Source organism: Anolis sagrei, chromosome 6 (assembly GCF_037176765.1).
Source record: "Anolis sagrei isolate rAnoSag1 chromosome 6, rAnoSag1.mat, whole genome shotgun sequence".
Lineage (NCBI taxonomy): Eukaryota > Metazoa > Chordata > Lepidosauria > Squamata > Dactyloidae > Anolis > Anolis sagrei.
Window position 1 is genome coordinate 30,573,648 of NC_090026.1, and position 25,659 is coordinate 30,599,306.

The 25,659-nt window shown below is 42.3% G+C and overlaps 1 protein-coding gene across 4 annotated transcripts in view; it reads left to right on the forward strand.

Annotated features, from left to right (window-relative positions):
* Positions 1-5,647: 5,647 nt before the first annotated feature.
* MPP2 (MAGUK p55 scaffold protein 2) overlaps positions 5,648-25,659 on the forward strand; it is an 82,395-nt gene continuing 62,383 nt past the window's right edge. For 2 of the 4 annotated variants that reach the window (XR_010910158.1, XM_060780809.2), the window contains exons 1-2: positions 8,033-8,202; positions 22,967-23,081. Coding sequence is in view for 3 of the 4 variants with exons in the window: in XM_060780809.2 (XP_060636792.1) it covers positions 8,119-8,202; positions 22,967-23,081 (199 nt within the window). In the remaining variant the exon portion in view is untranslated. Of the gene's footprint in view, positions 5,766-8,032; positions 8,203-22,966; positions 23,082-25,659 lie in introns of those variants that run through there. The other 2 variants (XM_060780813.2, XM_060780810.2) reach the window with 2 other exon arrangements.

The window sequence follows — 25,659 nt, forward strand, 5'->3', positions numbered from 1 at the left end:
AAGACATTTGATTCTTGAAGCTTAACATGTGGCATGATTCCTGAATTCTATGGCATTTTAGGCCCCAACATTTTGGTTTTGGCTTTGTCTGCTACAGAAATACAATCCTAGAGAAGTTTTTGAAGATAAATTTGATCCTTAGATGGAAAGATGCTCCACCCCTTTACATTAGAATAGGATGGGCAATTTATGGAAGCCCAACACTTATGGAAATCCAACCCATAACTTAGAAGGGCCGTATCTATCCCTCCAGCTCTCCCAATTCCCCGGCCCAATTGTGGCTTATGCCCCATAAGTTAGAATTTGGCAAATAAGGCTAGGCTTCATTAACTATTATCAGTCAATCTTTGATTTTTTTTTTTAAATACCAATTTTATATATCTCTTTAGTCAGGGTCATGTAAAATTTTCTTGGGCTGAAAGTGGTTGTGAGTGGAAAAGTTTAAGAAACTTTGAACTAGGGCATTGCAAGATGATGGTTTGAATCCCCATTCAGCCATGGAAGCCCACTTGGCCAAGTCACACTCTCTCAGCCTCAGAGAAAGGCAAAGCCAAAACCTTTGCAAACAAATCCTATCAAAATATTCCTGTAATAGGTTTGTCTTAGGATCATCGTATGTCAGAAATAACTTTGAAGGGAACAAGGCCATTTTAGGAAGTGATCAAAAGTCTTTGGCTAACTTCTGGATTTTTGAAATGTACAAGGGTTGAATGAAAAGTAATGCCTCCACCTCAACAGATGGCAGTACTGGTATGCAGCAGGTACTGGCTTGTTCAGTAGACTCTCCTCTACAGTTCCATTTTGGCGGGCAGTCTTAGCATTGAATGGTTGTGTTGTTAAAGTGCGAAGTATGGAACCCTGCGTAGACAGTCGGTCAATGTGACTTAAGCAACATGCAGTCATTGAATTCTTGACAGCAGAAGGTGTTACCCCAAAGGAGATTCATCAGAGAATGCAAGCTGTTTATGGTGATTGTGTTGATGTGAGTACTGTGCATTGGTGGGTGAGTAAGTTTAAAGATGTTGAGGAGGGAACATTTGACTTGCATGAGAAACAAAGAGTTGGACGTCCTGTGACAGCAACCACCAAGTTTCACAAGCAAAAGGTTGACAGATTGATTCAGGACAATCATCATATTACTCAGAGATAAATTTCAAGTATAATCGGCATTTCACAAGAATGTGTGGGTCACATTATTGCTTTGCTTGGCTATCAGAAGATCTGTGCATGATGGATACCCAGAATGCTGACGCCTGAAATGAAAGAACACAGATTTGAAATTTTCCAGCAACTGTGATGGCTTCAGAAAACTTGTTCATTGTTGGCAGCAATGCATCCAATTGTCTGGTGATTATGTGGAAAAGTGAATAGTGGTAGTTAAAGAGCACATCCTAAGAATTATTTCTGCATTTGATTTATTAAAATATTCCCATCCAAACCCAAGTAACGAAGGTGAAGGCATTACTTTTCATTCAACCCTCGTATCATTTGGACCTAATCTGGCCTAAGGAACTCTAAAATGTGACGGAAATTGCCCACTTATTTCTTAGAGGGCATTTTGTAGATCCCTGGAAGCCCTGAGACTCACAAAAAGGGTTCTCAGAGCGTAACGCAACCTATGGATGGCACTTTGCCCACCTCCTGCCATAAAGGATGTTATTGGCTATATGGGGTTAAAAATGGAAGTAGGCGAAGATGTACTAAATGGAATAAGGCAATGGTCATAGGCAGAGCTCGGAAATGTCAGCACATTGCTATTCCTCTTGAACTACCCAATTGCTTCTCTGTGTTGAAGGAGAGATGTGTCTGTGCATAGTGATGATAGCAGAATGAACCATAATTCACTCTACAGGTGTTTCAGCAAGACATGTGCGCTCACACACTCTATCATCTTCAGAGCACTTTTTCCTCCCAGAATATTTGTCATGCTAGCTCATTCTGGGTGGGAAAACCATACATCTTTTCTCAAAAGTGTGCTAATACGAAGTCACTTACAGTGCAATTTTGCATACACAAATGTGTCTGTTTCCATAGTCTTTCATTTGCATCTCTTTTATTGCTATCCATCACTTCCAAAGTAATGCAATATTTTCCACAGGCATCTAAGCAAATATCGACACAAATTCGGAGGGGAGCTAGTTCTTCTTTTCTGGCTTCAACAAGGCATCAGGACAATCCAATGCCTTTAGAACAACGATAACCAAGTCTAACATTTTCTGCATTACAGGTTTTTCAGTCATGGCATGAAAAATATTCAGGGCAGGTGAGACCATTAAAAAGCCAACCTTGATTTTGGAATCTCACAATCTGTAATTTCAATCTATTGGTTCTCATTCTGGACTCTGTAGCAGCAGGAAACCAGCTGGCTCCACTCTCTACATACTATCGCTTCAGATATTCTACACTGACATATAAAATCTGGATTATCTGCTCTGAACTGGATTAGATGGCACTGTAGACTCAGATAATCCAGTTCAAAGCAGATAATGTGGGTTATCTGCTTTGATAATCTGGAGTATTACTTACTTACTTAGGTGATCCCTCGTTGTCTGAGTAGGGTTGTCTTCCAAGATCGGTGTACTGGAGGTGGGTCCGTAGGTGACTGTGTAGCCCTATCCTTGACCTGCATCTTCTCCTACAGTGAGGGCATTGGTTTCTAAGTGGAAGGCAGTCCCGGTCGGGGTGACTTGACTCGCCTTCCTCTTGGCACGTTTCTGTCTTTCGTCCTCCATTAGTGCCTCTTCAAATTCTACAGCACTGCTGGTCACAGCTGACCTCCAGATAGAGTGCCCAAGGGCCAGGGCTTCCCAGTTCTCAGCGTCTATGTCAGAGTTTGTAAGGTTGGGTTTGAGCCTGTCTTTAAATCTGGAGTATATGGCGGTGTAGAAAGGGCATAAGTCTTCTCCTCTTCTTCTTCTGGCTAAATATACTCAGCTCTCTCATTTGTTCCTAAAAAGACTTTGTGTCCTTCCACACAGCCATATAACCCATAATATCAAGGCAGATAATCTGCAATGTCTGCTTTAAACTGGGTTATCTGAGTCCACACTGCCATATATTCCAGTTCAAAGCAGATAATGTGTGATTTTATTCAGCTGTGCAGAAGGGGCCTTAGTTTCCAGATCTTGGTTACTCTTCTTTGGTCATGTTCCAGCTTATCTTGTGAGGTGAAAAGAACGTGTGAGAGACCACATAACCCTGAGCTTCCTGGGTGAAGGCTGGCACAATTCATTCACATTACAAAATGATTGTCATGTCAGGCCACATCTGTAAAAATGCCTTCCATGACTCATAGTGAACAGGCTTGGCATTCAAGGTCCATTTCTGAAATCGGTCATCATTCATCTCCTTGAAACCAGAGCAGTGCACGATATTAGATTTTTAAGCGCAGTTAAAATGAAGCAGGCCCAAAACAAAACAGTAAGAGTAGAATAACACCACTCAGGGGCCTTACACAGAGTCATATAATTCAGAATACCAAGGCAGAAAATCCCACAATATCTGCTTTGAACTGGGTTATCTGAGTCCACACTGCCATATATTCTAGTTCAAATCAGAAAATGTGGGGTTTTATTCAGCTGTGTGGAAGGGGCCTAAGATTCTGCACCAGATCAGAATGTTCTTTGATTGTAGATGAACAATAAATCCCAGCAAGTACAACTCTCAAATGATAAAACCAGTCTCTCCCCCCAACCCCATTAGTATTCAAATTTGGGCATATTGGGTATTTGTGCCAAATTTAGTCCAGTGAATGAAAATACATCCTGCATATTGGATATTTACATTATGATTCATAACAGTAGCAAAATTACAGTTATGAAGTAACAATGAAAATAATTTTATGGTTGGGGGTCACCACAACATGAGGAACTGTATCAAGGGGTCGCGGCATTAGGAAGATTGAGAACCACTGCTTTAATGGTTATCATTGTGTAGTGTTTTGAGCCTTTGACTGGAGATCACTGCTCAGTAGACTTATGTATTTGATTTGGAAACACCCTTGATTCAGATCTAGTTCGGATGTTTAGCACTTTTGAAGTGATTTGCTGCCCCCCCCCTCCCCCAATATGGTCAGTCTGGCTCAGGCATGAAAAACTTTGGCCTTTCGGGTGTTTTGGACTTCAACTCCTACAATTCCTAAAAGCCAGTAGGTTTTCCCATTCCTTGTCTAGATGTCCCTTGATGGTGTCTGCAGCATTATTTCTCTTCCTGAGTTATAAATGCCATTTTCTAATCGGTTCTGTCATAAAAACATGGTGAAAGTTTATTACAATGGAAAAACTTTGTCTTTATTCAAGGGACGTAATCATTTTGCTTTGTTGAGTCCATCCACATTATCTGCTTTGAACTGGATTATATGAGTCTACTCTGCCAGATAATCCAGATTATCAAAGCATACCATCCACATTATCTGCTTTGAACTGGATTATATGAGTCTACACTGCCAGATAATCCAGATTATCAAAGCAGACCATCCACATTATTTGCTTTGAACTGGATTATATGAGTCTACACTGCCAGATAATCCAGATTATCAAAGCAGACCATCCACACTATCTGCTTTGAACTGGATTATAGGAGTCTACCCTGCAAAATAATCCAGATTATCAAACAGTCCATCCACATTATCTGCTTTGAACAGGATTATATGAGTCTACACTGCCAGATAATCCAGATTACCAAAACAGACCACCCACATTATCTGCTTTGAACTGGATTATATGAGTCTACACTGCCAGATAATCCAGATTACCAAAGCAGACCATCCACATTATCTGCTTTGAACTGGATTATAAGAATCTACACTGACAGATAATCCAGATTATGAAAGCAGACCATCCACATTATCTGCTTTGATCTGGATTATATAAGTCTACACTGCCAGATAATCCAGATTATCAAAGCAGACCATCCACATGATCTGCTTTGAACTGGATCATATGAGTCTACACTGCCAGATAATCCAGATTATCAAAGCAGAACATCCACATTATCTGCTTTGAACTGGATTATATGAGTCTACACTGCCAGATAATCCCGATTACCAAAGCGGACCATCCATATTATCTGCTTTGAACTGGATTATATGAGTCTACACTGCCAGATAATCCAGATTACCAAAGCAGACCATCCACATTATCTGCTTTGAACTGGATTATATAAGTCTACACTGCCAGATAATCCAGATTACCAAAGCAGACCATCCACATTACCTGCTTTGAACTGGATTGTATGAGTCTACACTGCCAGATAATCCAATTCAAAGCATATAATCTGGATTTTATACGGCAGTGTAGAAGGGGCCCTTTTACACAGCCCTTTATCCCAGAACATCAAGGCAGAAAATCCCACATTATCTGAGGGTGGACTCAGATAACCCAGTTCAAAGGAGATATTGTGGGATTTCCTGCCTTGATATTCTAGGGCTGTGTGGAAGGGCCTTGTATTTGAAGACCACCAGAAAGGGACATTTCCGCAGGTGTTGCCTGTCATTCCCAAATATACCCACTAAGCAGCCCCACCTGTCGAAATCCCCTCTTGGACACAAGCCTTAAAGAGACAGGGACCTTTCCCAGGTTTTCTCGCTGGTGGGCCCCAGGGAGCCGCGTTGCCCCTTTAAGGCCCCCTAGTGGCCGAGCCGAGAAGTGGCCCCAGGCGAAGCTTTCTCTCTCCATAGAGCGGCGGATCTCTTCGGAAGGGGGCTGCGGAGGATCGCCTTCTCCCATCCCGAGCCTTGCAGGGTCGCCAGGTGGCCGTCGAGGCAGGTGAGCGCATCCCTCCATCCCTCCTCCTCGCATTCCCACGCTTCTCTCTTTTATTTTGATATCCTCTCCTGTCTATACTGAGGCTTGGCATCGGATGCTTTGCCTCTTGCCTTCCTCTCCTCTCTTTCCTCCCATCCCTCCATCCCATGGCCAGTGCCAGCATGAGCCGCCTCCCTCCCATGGGCAACATGTCTCCCTCCCTCTCATTGCACTCCCATTGAGGGAGAGGATCAGCCAAAAAGCTCCTCTCGCCTTCTTCATAAGCCCTTCCTTGCATTCCAGCACCCTCCTCAATCTGCTCTCCCTCTTCCCTGGTCATGTCATGGCTGGGTAGGGTGCTCTTTTCTGTCCCTCCCTCCTTGAATTTAGCCTCTCTGTGTGTGATATTACAGGTTGACTCTCCCTAGATACTTGAAGTCAGTGTTTTGGATTATTTGCAGCTTGCAGGGGATTTGGCATTTACATAATGAGATACAACAGAGTCTGAATCATATTGGAAATCCATTTTAGATTTTGGAAGACTTGCATAGAGATGATGAGATAGTGGGTTGTTGTGAGTTTTCCGGGCTTGAAGCATTCTCTTCTGACATTTCACCCACATCTGTAGGAGCCCCCGGTGGCGCAATGGGTTAAAGCCTTCTGAAGGACTGAAGACTGACAGGTCGCAGGCGCGAATCTGGGGAGAGCGCGGGTGAGCTCCCTCTGTCAGCTCCAGCTCCTCATGCAGGGACATGAGAGAAATCCATTTTAGATTTTGGAAGACATGCCTAGAAATAATGAGATAGTGGGTTGCTGTGAGTTTTCCGGACTCGATGGTCATATGCTGGAAGCATTCTCTCCTGATGTTTCACCCACATCTGTAAGCGCCCCCAGTGGCGCAATGGGTTAAAGCCTTGTAAGGACTGAAGACGGACAGGTCGCAGGCTTGAATCTGAGGAGAGTGTGGGTGAGCTCCCTCTGTCAGCTCCAGCTCCCCATGCAGGGACATGAGAGAAATCCATTTTAGATTTTAGAAGACTTATCTAGAGATAATGAGATAGTGGGTTGCTGTGAGTTTTCCGAACTGGATGGCCATACGCTGGAAGCATTCTCCCCTGATGTTTCACACACATCTGTAAGAGCCCCCGTGGCGCAATGGGTGAAACCTTTGTGCCGGCAGGACTGAAGACTGACAGGTCACAGGCTCGAATCTGGGGAGAGCACGGGTAAGCTCTCTCTGTCAGCTCCAGCTCCCCATGAGGGAACATGAGAGAAGCCTCCCACAAGGATGGTGAAATGTCAAAACATCTGGGCGTCCCCTGGGCAACGTCCTTGCAGATGGCCAATTCTCTCACACTAGAAGCACTTTGCAGTTTTTCAAGTCGCTCCTGATACACTCACACAAAACTCCAAATATGTGGCAGGCAGGCATCCTCAGAGGTTGTGAGGTCTGTTGGAAACTAGGCAAGGGAAGTTTATATATCTGTGGAATGTCCATGTGGGAGAAATAATTCTTGTCTGCTTGAGGCAAGTGTGAATGTTGCACTTGGCCACCTTGATTAGCATTGAATGGACTTGCAGCTTCAAAGCCTGGCTGCTTCCTGCCAAGGGGAATCCTTTGTTGGGAGGTATTAGCTGGCCCTGACTGTTTTCCACCCTGGACATTCCACAGATATATAAACCTCACTTGCCTAGTTTCCAACAGACCTCACAACCTCTGAGGATGCCTGCCATAGATGTAGGTGAAACGTCAGGAGAGAATGCTTCTGGAACAGCCTGGAAAACTCACAGCAACCCAGTGATTCCGGCCACGAGAGCCTTCAACAACACATTGAATGGATCTAAGTGTAAATGTTGGAAATTAATTTGTGTTTCATATGGAATTTATATGCATATCCTGGATATATATTTGATATGCATTTTAATGCTTTTGTGCATTTGGTGTATGCTGAACCATCCAAAAGCAAAGGTGTCACTATCTCAGCCTCCCACATGACAATTCTGGAGTAATTAATTCCTGATAAGGCATGTTGCTCAACCTGTATGTTGAGGGCTGTGAAGGAATTGCATGCTTTTTCCTCTATTTGCCTGCACGGACAGTGCAATCCCGTACCTGTGTCTATTGGGAAATCAACTGGATTTTCCTCAATGGATTTTATTGTTTGAGTAGGATCGTGGTCCACATTACTGTTTCCCTCCTTCACCCTTCCAGCCCACTCCCTCCTTTACCAAATCAAGTCAACCCACTATGACACTTTAGTGGCGTGGCATTTGGATTATTATTGGTGTGAATATTTGACACTGGAGGAAGGTGTTCGGAAATTCCTCTTCGTATCTTCTGCTCCTTTCGGACGTCGTAGTTCGAGAAAACAAAATGGATGATGCTAGCCCTCCAGCTCATCAGAGTCCCTGGGGGTTCTGTTTTTCTATTCCACAATATGACACAGCTCTGTTTATGGTGAGTCATTTGTACATCTTGCTATGAAGGAATTCCTAGCAGACTTGTTCTCAGCTTATTTGTGGAGCGGTGTGGTTGGGAATATAGAGCATCGTGTCTCCGCCTCAAATTTGTAACAGCAAGGAATGAAGAAAAACAACCTGTACCTTTCTAAGGGGTTGCAGTGGTGCAACGGGTTAACCTACTAAGCTGCAGAACGTGCTGACCAGAAGATTGGCGGTTCGAATCCACTGGATAGGGTGAGCTCCCATTGTTAGCCCCAGCTTCTGCCAACCTGGCAGTTTGAAAACATGCAAACATGAGTAGATAAATAGGTACTGCTCTGGCGGGAAGGTAACGGTGCTCCATGCAGTCATGCTGGTCACATGGCCTTGGAGATGTCTACGGACAATGCCGGCTCTTCGGCTTAGAAATGGAGATGAGCACCACTCCCCAGAGTCGGACTTGACTAGACTTAATGTCAAGGGGAAACATTTACCTTTACTTTTACCTCTCTAAACCAAGTAGGCCAGTGGTGCCCAAACTTTTTAAGCCGAGGGCCAGTTCAAAGTCCCTCAGTCTGGGGTGGGGGGAGCAGACTATAGTTTGAAAAAAACGTTTCCTCTCCTCCCAAGGAGCCCGCCTTTGCTGAGGCTCTGATCCCCAAGAAGGAAGGAAGGAATGTAAAGAGGAAGGAAGTCAAGAAAGAGAGAGAGGAATGGGGGAGGGAAAGGAAGGAAGAAGGAAAGAAGCAAAGGAGAGAGGCCTGGAGAGAGGGGGCCACTGGAAATTTGAACAATTCGCCCCAGGTCGGACTTTGGACATGCCTGAGGTGGAGTATCTGAAATCCCATGCTTAGGTTGAGCATCCCATTTTTGAAATTACAAGATCAATAATAATAATAATAATAATAATAGGAGGATGTGGAAGGGTGAAAAACTGACACGATATCAGGATTTAAAGATTGAACTGCAAAGTCTCTGGCACAAGCCAGTCAAGGTGGTCCCAGTGGTGATCGGCACACTGAGTGCAGTGCCTAAAGACCTTGACCTGCACTTAAACACAATTGGCGCTGACAAAATTACCATCTGCCAGCTGCAGAAGGCCACCTTACTGGGAGCTGCACGCATTATTCGCCGATACATCACACAGTCCTAGACACTTGGGAAGTGTCCGGCGTGTGATCCAATACAACAGCCAGCAGAGTGTCTGCTGTGGACTCATCTTGTTGTGTTTCTATTAATAATAATAATAATAATAATAATAATAATAATAATAACAATTTATTTATAGACCATCCTCTCACCCCAAGGGGACTCAGGGCTGCTTACATCCAAAAAGGCAAACACTCAATGCCCTAGTAAAGCAAATACGCATAAATCAAGGTAGTACAAATACTCCAAAATGGTCCACATGGGTGGCTGAGATAACTTTGTTTTCTGATGGTTCCGTGTTCATCCACTTTGTTTAATGCACAAATGTATTTAGAATATTGTATATAAAACAGCCATAAAGTTATGTGTATAAGGGTATGTATGAAACAGAAATGGATTTTCTCTTTAGACTTGGGCTCTGTCTCCAAGGTAGGCAAATATTCCAAAATCCCCCCAAATCCAAAATACTTTTGATCCCAAGCATTTCGGATAAGGGACTCTCAACTGGGTATTAAGAAGGCATTTTCTCTCCTCCTGACAGCAACTAGGAGGATTAAAAGATGTAATTTAAAAAGAAGCACTTGAGAGCACAGTGTCTATTTTTAATGACATGTATTATGTAAAAGAATCCAAACTGTCTATTCATTTCTGTATGTCTCACAACAATCCTGTGAAGTAGGCACTGCGAGAAAGGATGATTGGCTGAAGGCTGTGACTTGAGGGCTGAGGTCCCTTCACACTGCCATAAAATCCAGATTATTAAAGCAGATAATCCACATTATGGATTATATGAGTCTACATTGCCATATAATCTAGTACAAAGCAGACAATGTAGACGGGGCCTTGATCCCGAACCAGGATGCAATCCTGGAAATTGATGTTATTGCTTGTTGTTTTGGTGTGCCTTCAAGTTGTTTTTGATTTATTGCTTAAGATGACCTTTTTATGGGTTTTGCTTGGCAAGATTTGTTCTGAAAAAGGCTTGCCTTCATCTTCCTTTGAGGCTGAGAGTGTGTGACTTGCCCAAAGACACCCAGATCATTTCCAGGGCTGAGCAAAGATTTGATTCATGTTTTCCAAAATCAAGGCACTACACCTTGCCGGTTCTCACATGCTACTGTTGACTAAACTAGTGGACCAAATGAGCTGCCTCTGAGTATGCACAGAATAATGACACATAACTGACAGTATCTTGAGTGGTGGTGGATGACAAAATCTCCCACAACCCTAAGTTTAAACATAGGAAACAATGGATAAGAGACATATAAGGGGATAGGTGCATGGAAGTCTTGTGTATTTGTACCTTTAACACGGACATTGAGAAACTTTGGCTCTCCAGGTATTGGGTTGCAGGCTCTTCCACACAGTTCTATACCTCAGAATATCAAGGCAGAAAATCCCACATTATCTGAGTGTGGACTCAGATAACCTTATTCAAAGCAGATATTGTGGGATTTTCTGCCTTGATATTCTGGAGTAAGGGCTGTGTGGAAAGGCCCTACAACTCCCAAACTTTTACTATTGTGGTTTAGCCATTTGCTGTCTCCAAACATCTGTAGTGGCAATTGTTCCCAACGTTTGGCTTTAATTCTGTTCTAAAGACAGAAAGCTGGATTCTCTATCTGCGAACACTTCCGATGACAGAGAATAAATTGCCCACTGAGCATACGCAGAGTGTGTTTGGCCTGATCCTGGTTAGAAAATCCATAGGGGTTGAGTCATAAAAACTGTCATTTTAAATTATGCCTCATCTGAAGGGATGTCTCATTCACCATACATTATGTAGCTTTGTGTTTTTATCTCTTTCTCTGTGTGATATACTGAGCGCAAAGTGCTTAACTGTATTTTTTGCATGTGCCTTAAAGCTGAAACAGATGTAGGGAAAAAAACCAGATTATCCTAACTTTGGAAGGGATTTTTTGGCATACTGAAATGCATATTGTGATTTCAACCTTCACCCCAAAAGATTACCAGTTATGCATAAAGCTAAACAGGGTGTTAGAGAGGGAGAAATGAGATGCATAATGGTATCTGAAGGCAAAAGACTTGTAGATTATGTGCTTTCGTTGTTTCTAAAAGGATTCCTTTTCAAAATAGACAAACCATTGCTTGTCCAAGTCATTCAGTTCATGTAGAATCGCATGTCAGCAGCGCAGTGTTCTTCCTCAAAATGGCCCTGTGTGGTACGCTGCCGCAATGAGGGTGGAGGGGAGAAAAAGATAGCAACTGACAAATAAGGGGCATCTGTGTGTTTTCAATGAAAACAGCAAGCCACAAATAGCGAGCTTCGAGTTGACTGGCTGTAGCAGTGTATTACATAAGGCAGCATGCGGCGTGATAGGCTTCTCAGCTGGCGGCACAAAAAGGCTTAGCAAATGCTTCTCCCCCTTCCCTCCGGAGTGGGAGCACAGCTTGCCATGTGAACCTGTGCCCACATAATCCAGAAGTCCCACTAATGTGGATCATTTTGAATGGAGGTTGAATACCTTGGGTTGCTGGATTATCAGGGAGGAGATTGTGGCGACTGTGTGTGCGCAAGACAAAAAAAAGGAAATCCCCATCACAACAGGCACTATTTAGGCAAAGATTGGCACTCTTTTTGGGGTTGGTAGTAGCAGTAACCAGCATATGCACTCCCCTGCATGTATGCGTTCAGCGCTGTGGTTGTCTTCCTTAAAGACAGTTAAACAGTCTTAGCCGTTCTGCCCAGATGCTCATGGGTCCAAACAGCTGGTTCTAATTAATCTTTCTTAATCACCGTTCTATCTACTGGCAAGCTAGTTGGAGTCTTGGTAGCCATGCGCGTCAACCATGCCTCCTGGCTAAAGTTGTTAAGGTAATAGAGCGGTCAAGATTTAGAGAAGATGTCCATATGCCTTTGAAAAGATAGTACAGTGTTCCCTCATTTATTGCGGGGGTTACATTCTAGGACCTTCCGCAATAAGTGAAAAACTGCGATGTAGGGATGCTATATTTATTTTAATATTTTTACTTTATTTTAGTAGTTATACACTATTTTAAGTCTTTATAAACTTAAAATAAAGTGAAGGAAAGGAAGGAAAGTCCCTTCAAGGCTGGAGGGTGGGAAAGCGCCTCGGACACTGGTGGCAGCAAAAACATGCGAAACAGCAAAAATACTGCAATATATATTTTAAATTAATATTTTTTTGAAAACCGCGAAACAGTGAGTACACTAAAAGCAAACTGCAAAGTAGCGAGGGAACACTGTACTCTTTTTTTAAAAAAAATGTTTTAAAAATGTTTTCTCAGATATATTAAATACACATACATAACTCAAAACATCTAATGACACCATAAGACCTCAGCAAGACATGAGGGTGGGAGGGATGGAAGGATGGAATGAATGGAAGGAATAGAGGAAGGAAACATGGATCTTCTGTTTGAAGGACTGTCCAATCCAGTCAAGTTTGAATTCTCAGAATGGGGAGAATTTTGTACATCAATGGCTCCTAAGCCCCACTCACACCACACATCCATAGCACTATGTTTCACTTTAGCAACCGCTGAGCTGCTGAACTTGCTGACCGAAAGCTCGGCAGTTTAAATCCGGGGAGGTGAGCTCCCGCTGTTAGCCCCAGCTACTGCCAACCTAGCAGTTCGAAAACATTCAAATGTGAGTAGAGCAATAGGTACTGCTTCGGCGCTCCATGCAGTCATGCTGGCCACATGACTTAGGAGGTATCTACAGAAAAGGCAGGCTCTTCGGCTTAGAAATGGAGATGAGCACCATCCCCCAGAGTCAGACACGACTGGACTTAATCTCAGGGGAAACCTTTACCTTTACTTTTAGGACTGCCATGCATGTTGACTGAGAATTTAAAATGCTTGTTTAAAATGGCCTATAAAGTGCTATATGGTTCCAGCCCTGTCTGAACATATCTCCCTCTACGACCCCCCTCAGAATTTAAGATCATCCGGGGAGGACCTGCTCTTGGTCCCGTCCTCTTTGAAAGCGTGTTTGGCAGGGACGAGGGACAGGGCCTTCTCAGTGGTGGCCTCCACCTATGGAATGCTCTCCCTAGCAAAATTAGGTCGGCTTCATCCCTCCTCTCTCAAAACATGATTTTGGAACCAGGCCTTTGGACAGTAGGTTTGACAGTGTTCACAATGTTTGAACTCTGACAATGACAGTCTTTGGACTGAGTCCTCGGCCGCTAAATCAGATTTTAACCTGGCTATATGATGAATAATAATGTTTTAACATATTTTAATCCTATGTATTTTAATATATTTAAATCTATTGTTTTTTCTCTTGTATAATGTTGTTGTAATGTATTCTGTATGTTGTCGTCATCTAATTGCTGCTGTTGTAAGCCGTCCTGAGTCCCCCTTTGGGGGGGTGGGTGAGAAGGACGGGGTAGAAATGTTGGAAATAAATAAATTAATAATTATACAGTATATTTGATTAAGTCTCAAAACCATACAGTCAACCCTCTGGATTCTGCATCCATGGATTCCATCCATAGCTTGGATATATATATGAAAAATCCCAAAGGCAAACCTTGATTTCGCCATTTTTATATAAGGAACATTGTTTTATTATGCCATTGTATCTAATGGGATTTGAGCATCCCTGGATTCCAGTAGTTATGGCAGATCCTGGAACCAAAACCTTAGTAAATACCTGGTGTAACAGAGGAATCTAATAAGATCACCCAACTACAAATCCCAGGATTCTGTAGGACACAGTTATGACAGTTAAAGTGGTATCGAACTGGCATAATTCTGCACTGTAAATACACATCATTGTGACTATATATCCCTGACCATTTGCTCAAAGGTCTCTTTTATCAGGGTGAATTGCATCTGCCTAGTCTGGCTGTAAGTAGCCTAATTTTTCCAGAGTATACTTTTTTGGAATTATAATTCTCAGAAACCTTTTGGAGTAATAGTCCAAAAATACATTTTCCATGCTCTGTCAGCCAACTTTCAGTTCCTTCCAGCATTCCTTTCAGCCAATGTGTATATGTGCATATATGCACATACCTCTACAGTTCTTTTCTTAGAGCGTGGTTGGGAGAATGGGGTTCTTAAGATAGCCAGCCCATTTAGGTCTTATGACACTGGAAGACTGCACTTTGCTGGAGTAGCCCATGTATCCCTTTTATACAAGACTTTTCTCGATTTGAACGTGCTTTCTGCTGGGAGACTTGCCAGCTGTAGCACAATTTAAATGATAAGAAAGGGAGATCGGGGGCCCTGAAGCTGGACATCATCAGAGATCACTCATCAAAGTCTCTCCTCGGTATGATAATAAGGAAATATTGCATTTCTATTTAAAATAGAGTCATTCTGTCTTTACATATAAATTAGTCAGACTTTGGGCTCAGTTCCCAGTATTCTTGAACTGGCCAGGTTGTAGAGGCTGGAGAATTGCAGTACCATATGACCCCCTTATCCACAGATTCGATATCCATGGTTTCACGTACCCATGCTCCAAAAAATAGCCCCTCTCTTCTGAGAAGTGTTTGTGGGTTTAAGTGCTCCCATATGATGCTATGGAATGCTTCCAGCCTAAGTGTAGTCAAAAGATAGGATCTGTTATTATATGAGTCCCCGGTGGCGCAGTGGGTTAAAGCGCTGAGCTGCTGAACTTGCTGATTGAAAGGTCACAGGTTTGAATCCAGGGAGCAGCGTGAGCTCCCAGTGTTAGCCCCAGCTTCTACCAACCTATATATATATAATAGAAATAGGGAGCCCCTGGCGGCGCAGTGGGTTAAAGTGCTGAGCTGCTGAACATGCTAGCTGAAAGGTCACAGGTTCGAATCTGGGGAGCAGGGTGAGCTGCCGCTGTCAGCCCCAGCTTCTGCCAACCTAGCAGTTTGAAAACATGCAAATGTGAGTAGATTAATAGATACCGCTCCGGCAGGAAGGTTAACGTCATTCCATGCAGTCATGCCAGCCACATGACTTTGGAGGTGTCTATGGACAACGCTGGCTCTTTGGCTTAGAAATGGAGATGAGCACCAACCCCTAGAGTAGGACACTACTGGATGTAATGTCAGGGGAAAATCTTTACCTTATTATCAGTGATTATGGGGATCCGCATGAGGTCTTGAATTGCACTCCCCGTGGATACAGGGGTTGTACTGTCGTAGTACAAAAAAGCAGGCTCATGTACATCAAATGGAAATCTGTCTGCTTTTGTCCTCTGGATGACGCATATGTGGCTACACTACCAGGGAAGCTTTTATACAACTATTTCCCTCCAGCTTCCTGGCCTTTTTATCATCTCCTGTTTATCTCACATGGCTTTTCACTTATCTTTCTCAGCCATATGATGTTACTTATACTCCACTTTTTAGTTTAACGAGGAATTCAAAAAGCTTTTGCTTTGACTAATAAAGTCAGATTTATCCATCCATCCTATTGCTCACAATTTCCATGAGAAGGCAGAGTATTTGTGAACATTCCACAAAATTGCATCAGTCCAAAAAACGGGTTGCAGGGCCCTCCTTTTTTATTTCTGCTGTCAGAAAGTTTTATTTCTCCTGACATCCTCCTAAATAGAATTCTGAAGCTAAAGAATATTTCACAATTTCAGAGAGGCTGTCCCAAGCTAATATTTTCATAATCTGAAATGTGTTTTCATCTAACAAATACGGTATTGGTTATATTGACTTAATCAGGCCAATAAGGGTGAAATATTCATGCTTGAGGATGACTATTTTTAAAGCCTATAAACCCATGATGCAAAGTAACAAAATGTATAATTTCCCCCCCTGTGATAGCAGTAAGGTATGGTTGTAAAGGAAACAATTTATAATAATGAATCAATGCCTTTCTGTAATCTGCAAGTGGAATGATACAAACATATAGGACCATTCACGCCAACCCCCTGACATGCAAAAATACACAATCAAAGCACTCCCAACAGATGGCCATCTAGCCTCTGCTTAAAAACATCCAGAGAACGATACTCCAATACACTTTGAGACCATGTATCCCATCTGTCTATAGCTGTTACCATCCCTATTCTTCAGATGTAGTTTGACTCAATTGCCCTGTGATTTTGTCTCTGGAGCAGCAAAAACATATTTGCCCCATCCTCAATGCAACAACCTTACAAGTATTTAAACATGACTATCATGGCCTCTCTCAACCTTCTCTTCTCCATTACCTTTTCCTAAATTACTCCTATTTTGGGCTTGGCTTCTAAACCTGTATCTGTTTTAGTTGTCCCTCTCTGAACACATTCCGGTTGTCCATATCCTTCATAAATTGTGGTGCCCAGAACTGTATTCCAGATGATGTCTGACCAAGGCAGAAAAGTGTGGTATATTACTTCCTTTGATCTAGATCAGTGGTTCCCAACCTTTTTTTGATCAGGGACCACTTGACCAAGGACCATTCCCCATTGCGGTGGAACAGCAGGTTAATAGGTTAAACCCTTGTGCCAGCTCAACTGCTGACCTGAAGATTGGCTGTTCAAATCCATGAGATCGGGTGAGCTCCCATCTGTTAGCTCCAGCTTCACATGTGGAGACATGAGAGAAGCCCCCCACAGGATGACAACATAACCGGGCATCTCCTGGGCAACATCTCTGCAGACTGCCAATAATCTCATGCCAGAAGCGACATGCAGTTCCTTAAGTTGCTTCTGATACGATTAAAAAAACCCTCCAACATTAGTACCAAAAGGGTTACGAATTGGTTTTTGGTCAACTTTAGATTCAGTTTGGTTATTTGGTGTTCTGATTAAGAACATTATATTTGATCATATCAGCTCTAGTATCTGATACAGAACATGTGCCATCCAGTAGTCGCCATCTGCTCACCCACAGAAAACTATATTTAATAATCTAGATCTATTGTGGGCTATCCAAAGCAATTTTCTGAATCAGCACCCCAAATAAACCCAGGGCCAGGCCTGAAAAAGAAGGTACCAAGAATTTTTGTGTTGGGCTGTGTTATTATCCATGGATGTTGTTAACACTTGGCACTATAAGAGGGTTTTGCAAGACCACTTGCTCTCATTGCAACGGTGTAGTAATGGTGAGGCAGCAGACCATATTTTAGTTCTTGCGGACCACTGGTGGTCCACAGACCAGAGGTTGGGAACCACTTATCTGACTTAATCAGGCCAATAAGGGTGAAATATTCGTATTGATACCACCTAGAATCATATTGACATTTTAGTTCCCGCATCACACTGTTGACTCATGTTCAGCTTGTGGTCTACTAAATCTTATAAATCTCTTCCACATGCACTATTGTCAACCCAGGTGTCATCCATCCTATATATGTGCATTTCATTTTTGCTGCCTAAGCGCAGTTTGTATTCCCATGGTGCTATAATGTCAAATATTTACAGCGTGAAAGGGTACAGAGTCTCCAGGAGGGCAGCTTAATTTTCAGCATCCCAGTATATTAAGGTCATTTTGAGGGACCAACTGATCCATGGCTGAAAAATTCCCATGACAGCCATCATCTTGGCTTTGCAAATCCTGGAGCCAGCACTGCTTCCAGGTTCCCCCAAACCAAGGCAGTCTGCACTTTCATTAGTAAAAGAAGCGTGTCTCAGATGTCCTCCTAAGGGCCTGGCTCCTCCATCCCCAATGTATATTGATTCCTCATTTACGGATGAAGCTGTTGCTTGTGGGCATGTCAGTCTTGTGATTGATTATTTCCCTCTGCTGTCAGCAGGGCCTGTTAGAATTTTGTCTGAGAGCTGTCAGTGAGGTCTGGAGTAATCATAGGGCAGACTAGAGGTGACTAACCAAGGCAATTACTTTGGCTTGTATATGTTTATTTTTATGTGTCTTGTTTAGAAAGGAAGGTGTGTAGGCAGACTGGATAATATTTACCAAAACCACAGGACTCAAGATGCGACTGCCTTCATTTTTGGAAACCTTCCCATGTATCTAGTCAATTTGTTTCTCATTGCAGATAATATTCTGGGGATTGTAGTCCAGAAAAAGGTCCCCAAATCTAGTTACTGGAATATTAAGGTTATGCTTTCAGAATTTAGGTTTCAGAAAGTAAAATAGTATTGGGAAGGCACTAAGAACCCGCTGGTTCCATGTTGGATTCGGATAGGGTTTAAGTTTGGGTTTAAATCCAGATTCAACCACCAAGCATGCTGAATTATCTTTTTCAGTCTATATCACCATGAAGGGCTGAAATTGAGAAAAAACATGGATGAGAGCCACTCATATGATATTTCGAAGTGCTTTGAGATAAGGCCAGGTCAAGGCATTTTGCAGCCAAAAGTGAAGAACAAGATGATAACCACATCCCATTCCTTGTTCAACAGCCAACTGAACTGGCACTTGGAGAACTTTCTTCAATGCTGCTGATGGGAAAACGTCTGCTACTACATATGGCTTGATTATATTACCCCGAGCTCTCCTGAATCACACTTATTTTGGCTCTTAGGATTGTACAACACATTTTTTATATGAGCAATCCCCTAAATTCTGTCTTTGGCAGTAAGAATAAAGGAAAATTATATTTCATCACATAATAGTTGTCATTGCATAATAGTCGCATCCCCCTCTTTGGGGTCCCATTTTTGTTTTTTTAAGATTCTTTGCATAATAGTCACACCCTTAGTTCATGGGCGTGACTATTATGTGAAAGAGGCAGGCTCGCAGGGAAGTCAGGCTTCACCCATGCCCATGTCTTCTCAGAGCTACAGGGGTTGCCTTGACTGCCAGCCAAGGCAAGCCTTCATAACTTGGAAAAGAGAAGTGATTAGGCAAATGAAATCACTTACCTGCCTCTTCTCTCCACACCTGTGCTTTGAGGGCACAGCCATCCTTCACTCGTTTGTGCAGCAGCACCCTCAAAAGGACTATTATGTGTCAAAAAAGCCCCTCAAGGGTGGCTTCTTTCACCACATAATAGTCGCTTTTGCATAATAGTTGCACCCTCTTTTTTTGCCTCCCCCCAAAGGGGAGGATTGTGAATATTATGCGATCAAATACAAGAATTGTGGTTCTGTCTCCCCAATTTTTAGACAGAAGCATTAAACTTCTTCTGATAGCTGTGACTTTGGCAGAAGCCAGATGTGATTTGGGTTGGAAACTAAGAGGTTTCCATGGGTGGGGACTCCTAGCTAGCAACTACAATGAATGAATGGAACCTTTTGATTGCATTCAGGAAAGTTTGATCTATTTAGCAATCAGTGGGAAATCTGAGCTTTTACTCTTTTGGCAGTGTCTCTTACTGGAAGATTGGCAATAGCATCAAAAGGAGTGATGCCTGAATCCAGTGAAGAGCTTGGGTTTTAGCTTGAAGAAATCATTAAGTGTACTCTGCCTTTGTGTTGCCTTAAAAACTAAGGCTGTGGTCCTTACATACTTACCTGAGAGTAAGATCCATTGTACTAAATAAGGAGTGCTTCTGAGTACAAACAAAATAGGTTCTGTAGGTTTGTTCTTAAGACAGGGGTGGCTCAACCCATTACGCAAAGTAAGCATTTGCAGTATAGTTGATTTTGCCCAGGGGCGCTCTTGAGGCACTCTTGAGGGAAAATAGACCTTGACATATGCGAGTTGTAGTTCACCTAAAATCAAAGAGCATTCTGAACTCCACCAATGATGGAATTGAACCAAATATGGCACACAGAACTCCCATGACGAACAGAAAATATATATCAATGATTGGTTGGGGGGGGGGGGGTGCGCACCAAAATACTGTTTGCTTACCATTGAAAATTACCTAGGGCCGCCTCTGTCTTAAGATGACTTTGTCAGAGAAGATATATTTTTTAAATGTAACTCCAGCCAAAAATATGACTATACTAGCTTTGGATGGCACAGGGAAGGGTTAACATCCCTATGGTGTTTGTTTTGCTGCCTGTTCTTTTGTTCAGAAGATTTCTGTCCCTGTGAGAACTGCATTTTGAAAAAAATTGGCTTGTTGTGAAAATAAGGATTTGTGATAAAGCTTCAGTAGGAGACCCTTTTCTCCATGATAACTCTTCCAGGAGTGGATTTCCTTTCTGACAGGTAGATTTATCTGACTTCCTGTTGCCTCAGCGCCATTCTTAAGAGTGAGTTATTGGTAAATCAAATGTTTGTAACTCAGGGACTGTCTATATATGTTTTTATTCTGAGATAGCCAGTGTGATGCAATGACGTGGGTGTTGGACTACAATTTTGGAGACCAGGTTTCTTCTCAGTCATGGAATCCAACTAGGTGACATCTGGATGTCACATCTTCTCAGTCTCAGGGAAAGGGACATCTCCTTTGAATAAATACGACCAAGAAAACCCTGTGTTAAGGTTATCTTAGGGTTGCCATGAACCAGAAATGACTTGGGAGGCACACAACAACAATTCTGTATTTGTATTGGAGGAATGGAAGCTAATCAAAGCTACCCAAAATCAAACAATCCTCAAATTATGCTTAAAATCCTAATTGTAACATAATTGTAACAGAGATAATATTTTAGACATGTGGGAGGCTTTTACACATTTAAATACAGATTGCAAATGATGAGATGGAATGACCTGGGCAAGCCCTGAACTTTTTATTTTTTTGTGGCAGGAGTGACTTGAGAAAATGCAAGTTGCTTCTGGTGTGAGAGAATTGGCTGTCTGCAAGGACATTGCTCAGGGAACATCCAGATGTTGTGATGTTTTACCATCCTTGTGGAAGTTGCTGTCATGTCCCCGCATGGGGAGCTGAAGCTGACAGAGAGAGCTCATCCATGCTCTCCCTGGATTCGAACCTTCTTCAGTCCTGTCTTCAGTCCTGCTGGCATAAGGGTTTAACTCATTGTGTCATTGAGGGTTTCTATGACTGAATGGTGGGAAAGGAAGGTACAATTCTGAAGAAACATCTTCTTTTGTCATTGTGTTGTCAAAGGCTTTCATGGCCGGAATCACTGGGTTGCTGTGAGTTTTCTGGGCTGCATGGCCATGTTCCATGTTCTTTTGTCATGTTTGGGAAATGTTAGAAGAAATGAGAAACCGCAGCTGCTTCTCACCTTCACCCTCCCCTACTGTACAATCAAATAAATTAGACGAGATGTAGTATCCCTTCATCTTTTATTTGCTGTTGATTTTCAACTAATTTTGCTAGAGGAGATAATCTTTGGGATGGGGAGCTTGAGAAGCTGTGGGGTGTAAATTGCAGGTCTTGGCTATAAAATTGCCTGTTTTTAATTTTGGAGACATGGTCTGGGGGCTTTGGGGAGTCTTTGAGCCCTTAAAGACATACTTGGACCATCCCAATGTAGGAAGGAGTAGGTTAATGTATTCTGGCCTCTCCATTCTCTTTGCAGGCCTGTTGACTCTGCAATCACATTATCTACCTTAGGGTGGGATGCCATCCCTTCACAATTATTTCGAGAATTGCAACTCTCCGCATGATGCAACTCTCTGCATTTTTCATTGAAAATGTTGGGAGTTTCAGTTCAGCAACCTTTGGAGGGCTGCACAGTTTCTTCCTATGTCCCCATGCATAACATTATACAAAACATATTCTGTACCAATGTGTTGTTGAAGGCTATCATGGCTGGAATCATTGGGTTGCTGTGAGTTTTCTGGGCTGTATGGCCATGTTCCAGAAGCATTCTCACCCAGAAAACAGGGGAATTCCAGACAGGAAGCAAACAGAGCCAACTAACATGGTATTTCATTGCAGCAAGGCGTTGAATGGGTTGCTGTGAGTTTTCCAGGCTGTATGGCCATATTCCAGAAGCATTCTGTCCTACTCCTACTAGTATTTTAAAAATCCCCCACTAAAATCAGGACAATAAAAAAGAGCAACACTAAAAATAACCCAGGAGAATTCAAGACAAGAACCAATCAGGGCCAGCTAACACCTCCCAACAAAGGATTGGGCTGGGGGGGGGGCAGGAAGCAGTCAGGCTTTGAAGCTGCAAGGCCATTCAGTACTAATCAAGGTAGCCAATTGCAACATTCACATTTGCCTCAAACTGACAAAGAGTTTTTTCTCCCACTCTGGATATTTCACAGAGATATAAACCTCACTTGCCTCGTTTCCAACAGACCTCACAACCTCTGAGGATGCCTGCCATACATAGATGTGGGTGAAATGTCAGGAGAGAATGCTTCTGGAACATGGCCATACAGTCTGGAAAACTAACAGCAACTCTATGTACTGTATTGTTTTTGGAAACTCTGGTAAAGTCGTTAGGAGATGTGCACAGACAATAAAAGCTTAGAGTTTTATGCTCCTTATTTTCTCCCAAATGTGTGAAGTTTGGGGCCAACAAATTGTAATTCCACTCCTTCTCTACACACACACATGTGGTATGATATTGCATTGACACTAAGAACTGAGCTGAAAATTTCACTGAGGCGTTCTCTTTTTTGAAATGCAAAGAGCTGTCTTTTTTGGTTGTTTGATCTGTTCCAGCATCCAGGGAAATGAACTACAGTAAGCTCAGCATTTCAAAATTAAGTAAGCAAGAGCAGCAGGGACTGGCTCTCTTCTTTATAGAACATCGGCAGCCACCACAGCTCTGGATATGCATGATAATAAGAAATGCATACCCATTCCAGCAGCTTCCTGGTGGGAGAGGAGATTATATGCACAACTGCTGGACTATGATGAATCCTGCCTGCTATGGATGGTAGCCAATCATGCCTAGAATGTCTTTCAAAAGTCTGTCAATCCATTTCTCTCCGCAGCATCACCAGCAGGACCTGTCAGAAGAAGAAGAATTATTAGCCACTTTTACATCCAGCACAGAGCGAACTTCCCCAGCCTTTGAGATGCCTGTTGCTTCTACAAACTCTGAGACAGGTAAGAATTTACTCTTCACTCAAGATCAGGCTCTCCCAAACTGGGCCCTTAAGCATCATAGAGTTGGGCCATCTACACCAGTGGTTCCCAACCTTTGGTCCTCCAGTTGTTTTGGATTTCAACTCCCAGAAATCCCAGCCAGTTTACCAGCTGTTAGGAACTGTGGGAGCTGAAGTCCAAAACACCTGGAGGCCCAAAGGATGGGAACCACTGATCTAGACTAACCCTTGCTCAATGCAGCCTATCCAACCAGTGGTTCTCAACCTGGGGTCCCCAGATGTTTTTGGCCTACAATTCCCAAAAATCCTAACAGCTGGTAAACTGGCTGGGATTTCTGGGAGTTGTAGGCCAAAAACATCTGGGGACCCAAGGTTGAGAAGCCCTGAGCTAAACCATCACCAGGAGGTAGCTATCTGTTTTTTTTTTTTTAAGGCACCTGGAGAAAGAGACTCCAACATCTCTTTAGGCAGTTGATTCCATTGCCGAACTGCTCTTACTGTCCAAAAGTTCTTTAGTTTCTTCTAATGTTAAATGGAAATCTACTCTCCTAAACTTCAAACTGTTAGACCTTGTCCTACCATCTGGGTCAGCAGAGATGTGTTGGATTACATATATGTAGGTTTTATAGTTTGTAGCATATTGAAATAACATTTTTTGAAATATTTGAAAGATAATCAAGAAACAGGTCTCCCATGTGTTAGGGCAGTGTTTCCCAACTTTCCTTATGCTGCAAACCCTTAATACCATTCGTCATGTTGTGGTGACCCACAGCCATAACATTATTTTCATTGCTACTTCATAACTGTAATTTTGCTACTGTTACGAATCGTAATACAAATATCTGATATGCAGGATGTATTTCAATTCACTGGACCAAATTTGGTACAAATACCCGATACACCCAAAATTAAATACTGGTGGGGTTGGCCAGGGATTGATTTTGTCATTTAGGAGTTGTAGTTACTGGGGTTTATAGTTAACCTACAATCAAAGGGTTTGGTGGGCATTGACCTTGAGTTTTGGAGTTGTAGTTCACCTATATCCAGAGAGCACTGTGGACTCAAACAATGATGGATCTGGACCAAACTTGACTTGAATAGATAATATGCCCAAATGTGAACACTGTTGGAATTTGGGGGAAAATAGTCCAAAGAGCATTCTGAACTCCACCAATGATAGGATTGGGCCAAACTTCCCACACAGAACCTCCATGACCAACAGTAAATACTGTGTTTTCTGATGGTCTTTGGTGACCCCTCTGACACTTCCTCGCAACCCCCCCCCCCCCCGCAGGTGTTCCGAACCCCAGGTTGAGAAATGCTGTGTTAGGGAAAACCGATGGAGAAAATCACAGGCAGGTGCAAATTTTCAAAGTTCAGGACTTCTGCACATTTTAGAAAACTTTTCTACAGGAAAGAAATTTCCTGGGCAGAAAGTGGCATCTTCTGCAAAGAAAAAAAATCACATATATTTTTTTAAAAAAACCTCTATTTTTTTGTGCAGAAAATACAACTTCTGGAACAAAAAAGAGGTTTCCCGCACAGAAAATGATGCGTTCTATGCAGAAAACCTGTTATCAGCACAGATTTCTTATTGTCTGTACAGATGTATTATTTCCTGTGCAGAAAAACAATCCTTGTTTTATTTTTTGTGCCCAAAATAATTCCTAACTGTTACCAATTTTTGAAACTTTACCTTTTTTGCAGTTCGAAAGCCAAATAGTTTAACTCGTACTTCTATTTAGGAATATAATTTTTCACAAATTTGATATTTCCAGGTGAGAACAATTTTATCATTTTAATCTTAGCTGCAAAAAAAGGTAAAGTTTCAAAAATTGGTAACAGTTCAGGAATTATTTTGGGCACAAAAATAAAACAAGGATTGTTTTTCTGCACAGGAAATAATGTGATCAAAGTGACCTGGCAAATTAAAGACACGCATTGAATGTTGTCATAAGGAACAAGAAGAATCATAGCTGAGTATTATTAAAGAGGCCAATTGTGTAACTCTTCAAAAGCCCATGTTTTTGCACAGAAAACTGTGTGTTTTGTAAACACACCTTGTCCTGCACAAAACATTGATTTTGCACAAAAAGTTGTTATGCAAATATTGTGTAAAAATACCTCATCCTGAAACGCAGTGCGAGGAAAAAGCCTTTCTGAAATAACTTTTTTTTGCATGCCACAACAAAATAAGTGATGATATATATCTCTATATAGTCTCATAGAATCCTGACATGTTGTGCTTCTGTATTTGTTTTCCTTTTAGATTTGTTTTCTTTTTATCTTGTTTTTGAAGCAAAATGCACTCACGGGCTTGTGGCATGTTGCCGAATTTCTCTGCTTCCCTTTAGCAATTTTGTAGAGGTGTTTACAGGATTCTTAGCATTTGTTGTCATTCTTTCAAAGAAATTATTTTACACTCTCCTTGATGTGTGTGTTGTTGAGGGGAGCTGCTCATAGTGAGAATGTTTCCTCCGCTAGTAAAACCTGTGGCTGAGTGATGCCTCCCTACAGAACAAATGAAACAACATATTTCCTCACCTTGCACCAAAACTGAAATATTACTGTTTTCTCAA